We start from the raw sequence: 7,871 nt of genomic DNA on the forward strand, positions 1-7,871 counted from the left end.
ATTCCAAAAAATATTTGAGTAAACTTAACCATTAGCGGCCACAATTATTTCGAAGCGGAAAATTTTGAATACAGGTTTACAGAAAGGTCAGATGAAGTTCTGCTCCAATGACCACAATTTAATCTTTAAGCTTTAAATAAACGGAGACGACTGCTTCCGACGGCAGTTGACAACGGTCAACAACAGCATTCAATTTCAGTCTCTATGGAACTCATTGATTTTCTGTCTTGTTCGGGGTGGGTTCCACCTGAGAATAAACTACGAAAAATTACATTTCAAAACGAACAGACAAGATTGAAAACCAAAAATCTGTCACGTCACCTACAAGCAGCTTTATGTCAACATTTAAAATAAAAAACCAACAACTATATAGTTTTCCTTTTCTTTTTAGTATAGTTATTAAATCAGCTTAATGTTGTTTCAAAGTACTGATTTAAATAAGCCAAACACATAAATATGTTAAAGGATACGAACGCTAGGTGGCGCCATTGAATTTATACCTGACCCGAGACAATCGTAACGATGTTTACATAAACATAGATAAAAATTTTAAATATATACTTTGTTCAATATTATTTAAATTCTTACCAAGTTTTCATTAGTTTTCAGCGGGAGAAAGACAAACTCTGCTGAAATTTTGTATTTTAAATACATGCTTTAAACTGTGGGAAAAAAGGCAATATGGTATAGAAATAGTTATACTAGAGAGTTTTTAATAAAATATTTATTAAAAATAACTAAAATTTTAAAATCAAAAGGAAATTTACAAAGATATTTTTCATTATTCACCTACTTACACTTAACTAAATTGTATATCTTAATATAATATATCATTAATATGTCGAATCCAACCAATACTACTTCGTATTAAAAGTCCGATTTTACGTGTCCCAAAAAATAAACAGCAATGCATACAGTAAGTATTGGTAGTTACTTGCACAAGTATTTATGTATATAGCATCACTAATGGTATAAATTATTAACATTTCTTTGAAAAATTGTGCCAGAACTATCATCAATATTAATATAGTCGTTTGACATGGATACCAATGCTTCCGAAGTCTTTATTGCTTTCGGATTCTTATTTAAGCAGTCACTTACATAAATACTACTCTCCTCATTATTTTTCTTTTCTTTTTTGTTTCGACTTGCACAGTTGAAGTTAAATATATTTTGTTCGCTAGTTTCATTTACATCGTTCATTTCAATTCTGTTGTCGGTATCACCGACCATATTTGGGCAATTCTGGCTGCAATTATCACAAGAGTGTTTATCAATGGGAATGACGCATTCTGATTGATTTGAATTTGGCGATGAAGACGTCTCGTATTTGCGAGGACGACCTCGAGATAAGTGACGCCTTTTAATGAACTCATTATCATCAACCATCCAAAAAGAACCAAAGTCATCTTCATAACGTACAAAACATTTATGTAAAGATAAATTTGTTCGAATTGCATTCTACAATTATCATGCGTATAAATATCATATCATAATTAAATCCGAAAAAATGTTTTTAAAAACCGGGTTTGCGGGTTTGTAATAGAAGAAAAATTAAATATAGTTTATGAATAATTATTAATGGAATAAAAAATGTAAGACATATGTTGCATTCAATATAGTTTTTTAATGAAATAATTCACAAGTTTGTCATTCAGAATTATCTGAGTGCTTGAATTGAAAGTGCGCAAGAGCACATGGGAAATAACTTGTGCCCATTCGTAAGTTCACTTGATACATTTATTTAAACGCATCGCAAAAGCTATACATATATTGATGAGCAGTAAGTTACTCAGAAATATAGGAAAGGCTCTGCAAACGCTAAAAAAAAGTAAATTAAATTGAAAAAATACCAACACATGAATTTCAGTAACAAAATTCGCTAAAGATTTTAAATTTTTACTGTAGGACACTGTTCAAAAATCGTTGGTTGTAAAGAATATAAGAAAAAATATACACATTGCTTACCATAAAATAAGGAGTTTTATTTATAAACATTATTTCTTATATATATTTTATTTTGTTTCTTTTTTTTTAATTTATAATACTTGTGACTTAGACAATATGTTTTTATGAATTTTCTTTTTATTTCATTTGTTATGCTTTAAATTTGACACTTGTTAGGGAAGGCAACATTGAAATATATTCTATGAATACTCATACACGGACGGACTGACAGGTAAACAGACGGACAGGATAGATGTAGATAATAAAATTATATTTTATTATATTATATAATATATTTTTATATACTTCTTAGTCTTACATGCATTTACAAAATGCTTAGGAGATACCCAGTACCAAGTCTTAAAATACCTTAACAATTTCCAGACTGCACGTTCGTGAGCACAAATATGAGTCCGTGAATCTTAAATACCTTGTTCTCCGCGCTATCGGACTAAGTAATTCTACTTTAATTTATATGAAATGTAGGAAGTACGCGTCGAAATAACAGACAGACAGAAAACGGACAGACAGACAACGGACGGACAGATATCGGACGGACATACAGACAAACCGACAGACCGGACTGGACAAGGGTAAAGGGACAGGAATATATTACTTCACCTTTTTGCTTTGGAGAGCTTCTTGGTATTCCTAATATATTAAAGTATATTATTGCCTTAATATTGTAAAACTTTAGCTCACATCGCTTAGTAAATTTTTCTTAAGCTAAATGTACAGGGTGGTCAAAAGAATTTGCACAAAACTAAAGTTAAATCTAATCGCTATTTAAAGGTACTTCATTTAAATTTTGGCATTAATGGAAAGATCTTCATGCTTTCAACTCATAAAGTACCCATTAAAATGTTTGAATTTATGTAAAAATCTACGTTTGTTTTGCCTTTTTTCCTAGGCCTTAAGCAAAAAATGTTTTGATGCAAAAAGTTTCGTCAAACAATTCTAATAGTGATTGAAAAAACTTTTTCAAAAATGTCTTTGCTCATAATTTTTATGAATTTTTGTATGGGATGGGCAAAAAAAAATTTTTCATGAAAAGGAAGAAAATGTGCAAAAAAGGTACTTTTTAGCAAGTTTCAAAAATCATAAAAATATAAGAAAAGAAATTTTTGAAAAAAAAATTGTTGCAGTCACTATAAGAATACTTTGGAAAAACTTTTTGCATCAAAACATTTTTTGTTAAAGTCCTAAAATAGATTTTTACATAAATTTAAAAATTTCATTGGGTTCTTAATGGGTTAAGGAAAGTTTTGTATCATTCAAACGGCATTTCGAAGACCTTTCCATTGATGCCAAAATGTAAATGAAGTAACTTTAAATAGCGAGTAGATTTAACTTTAGTTTTGTGTAAATACTTTTGACCACCACTGTATTCCTTAGATTATATTGATTATATATTTTTAAGCCCTTGCAGAGGGTATTATAATTTGTTTATTAAATCTGTAACAGATAAACGGAGGCGACACTGATCCTGAAACGATTTAGTCATTTCCGTCTATCCGTCTGGCTATCTGACTGACTGGTCTTCTATTTCTATGCTAACTAGGTTCTCAATCTGCATCTTTTTCGCAGACACATGTCGAAACTGGCTAAGACTGATCTTACAGCTGCTAGTGGGCCCATCGGACGAAAATTAAACCATTAGTTTGAAATGCATGACATGTCTCAACAAAATTGTGTACTTGGTATTCTTTTATATATCCGGACGAAATTGGGTTAAGATCGGAGTACTATACGATCAGTCAAAAATTAAATACAGAGCTCTGCAAGAGTATAAAATCTTCGACGTAACGAAGGAAAGCTTTTTTTTCTTATTATATTTGTTTCCATATTTCCCTCCTTTATCTAGTCTTCCGCCTTTACGTCATTTTTGTAAACGTATAGTCGTGCTGAGGATCCAGCGTCCAGCAATTTATCTTGCGTTGGACGTTGACGTTCAAAGTATGCACGTTCAAGTGGTCCAAACGATACCAAGCCGAAACTTGTTACGGGCGAAATCCAGGAAGTACCTCGAACAGTATTCTTTGGAGGAAGATCACATATATTCTGTGCTACCAAATAAGCTTGGTCTGCCCAATAACCGCACATAAATTAATGACCACGAATTTTATAACCCGTCAACGGTAAAGAATTTTTAAAGACCAAGCACTTTAGCACTTTTCAATAACTTCACGTTTTTTAACTTTGAAATTTGTGAAACTTTGCAGCTCATAAAAAATAGCAAAGCTTTTGAAGATCAGGCACTTTTCTATAAATTCACGTTTTTTAACTTCAAAATTTTGTTAACTTTTTAGTGTGTGATAAAAATAAAATATCAAAGCTAATTCACTCATACATTTCTTTAAAATTTCTAAGCTTACATAGAATAATTTAATAGAAAGAGAAGCATTCAGAATAAAATATACGTATTTGCATAATTCTCCCACCTACCCAAAGTTTAATGCTATGTAAAAATTATTATCCGTCGAATTCTTGACACCGGCTAGATTATTAGCAACTGCAGCAGTACGTTGCGGTCTTCTCTTGTAGAACTCTATTTCATCGACCGTCCAAACGGCGCCCTTAACGTTCTCAACACGCATAAAGCATTTATGAAGCGATAAATTATGACGTACTGCATTCTATGGGTATGCCAGTTTTAGTTAATTGTTTAAATTCTTTGCAATAATATCAAAAAATCTCCTACTATATCATTTAATTGTTTGTCCAGAAATCAACCTAACCAGTTACTCAAACGGAGGTTCTTTAATAGTGTTCATTTATTGATTCTAAACACAAAGTTTCTAAACTCAAATCTTGAACAAAAATTTTAATTAAAGCAACTTTATCCGTAAAAACGTAATAGCACAATATTACACCCAGATGGGCATTTCCAAGGGTTATTATCAAAATTCATTTTTTTGCTTGATTAATATGGGCACATAAGGTTGTGAAATGACCTGTTGATTAATATGGCTACAAATGGTTGTGAAATGACCTGGCACTATTGTAGGTAAAAGTATGGGCATAATATTGTGGAATATAAGTACTTGTCAAATAATAAAAGAGGGGCCTTAGAATTATATTTATTTATTAACGTCAAATAAGATCAGTCGACAAAAAGTTAAATTATGCATAAAATAAAACAAAATTTAAAAAAAAATTAAATTAACAAATAAATTATAAGACTTAAAAAAACAAATTTTTGATATGACTAAAAATATAAAATTTTGTGCGTTTTGAGGATTCATATTCCATGCACTAAAAGAGATTCTTCGCAATGTTAAATAATTAATCATGTTCACTGATGTATCTTTCCCCAACGTCATAGAAAGTTTTCTAAAACGATTTGTTAGTCCAAGGAGAGAGCATAGTATCCTAGAATCTTGTAAGATTACAGTTACCCAGAAGGCAGACAGTATACTGACTCAACTTAGACTTTTTGGTGTTAAGTAAATAACATAAATGCAGAATGTAACGTCTTGTTTTATCAATAATACAAACATTTAACACCTTATTTGCCTCAGAGTGAAATATTCTAGTAAAATTTAATTATTTGTAATGATTCAGATAAGTACCTTCCAAGTGGCTGCATTTCTTCGAAAGTAACAAAACGTATTTTGGAACCAATTGTATATTTCATTTAGTGTCAATTGTTTGTCTGGAGAGTCAATGATAGACTGCAAATAAATTAAGAAAGTCATTAAGTTTCGAATTAAAAAAGGAGAGAATGGACGTTAACTTACCTGTCTGATAAGCGAAGCATAAGTAAATGGAGGACGAACGTCAGCGTTCTTATAAAACTCTCTGTTGCGTTGAATTTCTGCAAATATTATAGTTTAAAAGCAATATAATATGTAAGCGAGAAATGTTTATAGGATCATAGTATAGTAAATACCATAAATTTAATCACCTCGGTTCTCAAATACCTTACTCACCATGTTGTACATCAAGTCCAGCCCTTTCTAGCATATAAGGTAAACCTAAATAGAAAATTTAATTTTAATACATATGTTAGTAGAGTAGTAGTAGCAGTAAAATAGTAGTTGTTCAGTAGAAGTAGTTGTGAAACAGTAGTTGGGAAGTAGTAGAGTAGTAGTAGCAGGAGTAGAATGCAACTTACCACCCGTTACAGAGAAAGTACTTTTTTCATGACTCCTTTTTTTCATTGAGGATAAACCGGTCGAGTTGACGATTGGCAGATTAACTGAGTTGGGGGAATGTGTTCGGTAAAGGCTTCGAGCAACATTGTTTATCACAATTGGTGTTGTTCCCCCGCAGAAATTGATATCGGTTCCTGTAACATCCTAAAAATCAAACATGTAGTATAATGTTATAAAAACTCTATAACTTTAGAAAGAACCATAAATAAAAAAACATTTTTTCTACTATTTTTAATTACAATAAATACCTTTCGATCTGCTTTTGTTGGTGATAGTAGCTGTTTAGACAAGTAAAGATGATGCATCATAGCTTGAAGACGGTCTCTTTCTTTTTGTAGGTGAGATTCCAATTGAGAAACAACCTGCATTTGTACACGAGCCTGTGCTGTAGAACGATCATCTAACCCATGTTCCGTATTCAGATGCCTGCAATTTTATTTTTAACGAAATAATATAGAAGATTGCTGTTAAGCCTGTTTTTTTTTTTTTTATGACTAAACCTGATTTTTTCAATGCTGACTGAGCAATAGTCGTTTATCAATAATTCCAATACTCACTTGACAAATGAAGCGATATCTTCCAAATCCATTTCACAACCCGGCCAACGACATATACCATGAGCAAAAAGAGGATGATAATATTTGCGAACGGCAAACACGTCGTGTATGTGGTTATATTCGTTGCTATACATATCATTCTCCTTCGATCTTAGCAACTTTTCCGTGTCCGACAATATAGTCTTCTCTTGATCGGAAATAAAATCTGGAAAACTGTAAAAATTGATGTCACCGCCGGGTGCCATTGTATGCATTTGTTGACCTTGAGCTAATTGCATTTGATTTGCAAACTCAGGTGCAAATACCGATTCTCCCATGCTTGAAGCCGGTGAACTAGACTTTATGATATGGGTAGCATATGGTAATGCACTATTTAGAAAACCGCCTTTTGGAAAGCAGTTATTTTTCATCGCATCTGGGCAAAGCTCCGGGGACATTGGCATATGGTAACGCGACTTGCCAGGTGTATCTTTCTGATGGAGCTTTTCGATTTGAGGTGATTCTTTATTGTCTTCCGGAAACTCTTCTTCAGGAATTCGAATCATGTTAAACGGTCTGAAAAAGACAAAAACAACACTATTGGGTGTAGTCCTGTGAGGCATACAAACTGTCTTCATAATAGAATATCTGATGTAGCGACAAGAGAGTTAATTGTTCCTGCAGTACCCTTAGCAAGGACATTCATAGAGGAGCTCTCCATAAAGAAAAACATTTAGGGCCTTTAACTGAGTAATTCTGAAAACCCTAAAGTCGCAAGAAGTGACGAAAACTAAACTAAATAAACCTAGATTCGTTACCCATTACCGATTGTATCTTTGGCAAAGCAGTGCCTACCGAAATCGTCCCTTATATTTTCAAGATCGGACACCATGATGACACACCAAGGCAGAAAAACAAATCTCTTATAAAACTTTTCGTCTAAAGAAGGCACAATAGATTTCAACCTTATATTATAAAGGAAAATCTCTTAAATTAAAAATTTAATAACATTAACATTTTATTACGATTACTTTATTATCGAATTAGTATCGAAACTAATAAAGGAGTTTTGCGTCTTTTATAACGTAATGGATTTCAAGAAGGCGATGAAACAGATATTTGGCTTCCACTCTGGTTAAAGTTACTCCAGGCAAGTCTTTGTGAATCTTAAACGTGCGTTCGATAAGATGTAGCATAAGAGATACCATCGGTCATCTAATTCCCACAAAGA

The 7,871-nt window shown here is 32.3% G+C and overlaps 1 protein-coding gene across 1 annotated transcript; it reads right to left on the reverse strand.

The window, feature by feature from the left end:
* Positions 1-4,316: 4,316 nt before the first annotated feature.
* Positions 4,317-7,212, reverse strand: LOC117790798 (forkhead box protein P1). The gene is made up of 7 exons (XM_034630357.1): positions 6,662-7,212; positions 6,353-6,530; positions 6,065-6,248; positions 5,880-5,924; positions 5,688-5,764; positions 5,520-5,621; positions 4,317-4,583 (listed from the first exon to the last, which is right to left on the reverse strand). The coding sequence occupies exons 1-7, from the start codon at positions 7,204-7,206 to the stop codon at positions 4,389-4,391; spliced, it is 1,326 nt and encodes a 441-aa protein (XP_034486248.1). The 5' UTR covers positions 7,207-7,212; the 3' UTR covers positions 4,317-4,388.
* Positions 7,213-7,871: the final 659 nt, after the last annotated feature.

The sequence above is a fragment of the Drosophila innubila genome (genome assembly GCF_004354385.1).
Source record: "Drosophila innubila isolate TH190305 chromosome 3R unlocalized genomic scaffold, UK_Dinn_1.0 2_E_3R, whole genome shotgun sequence".
In the NCBI taxonomy this organism is placed as follows: Eukaryota; Metazoa; Arthropoda; class Insecta; order Diptera; family Drosophilidae; genus Drosophila; species Drosophila innubila.

What these genes read in the sequence shown, in the direction of transcription:
- LOC117790798 (XM_034630357.1), bottom strand. Translation starts at nt 7,206, where the DNA reads ATGATTCGAATTCCTGAAGAAGAGTTTCCGGAAGACAATAAAGAATCA. An exon ending in CAACAAAAGCAGATCGAAAG is followed by an intron (nt 6,249 to 6,352) that starts GTATTTATTGTA and finishes TTTGATTTTTAG; the next exon opens with GATGTTACAGGAACCGATAT. An exon ending in TGGACTTGATGTACAACATG is followed by an intron (nt 5,765 to 5,879) that starts GTGAGTAAGGTA and finishes TAATATTTGCAG; the next exon opens with AAATTCAACGCAACAGAGAG.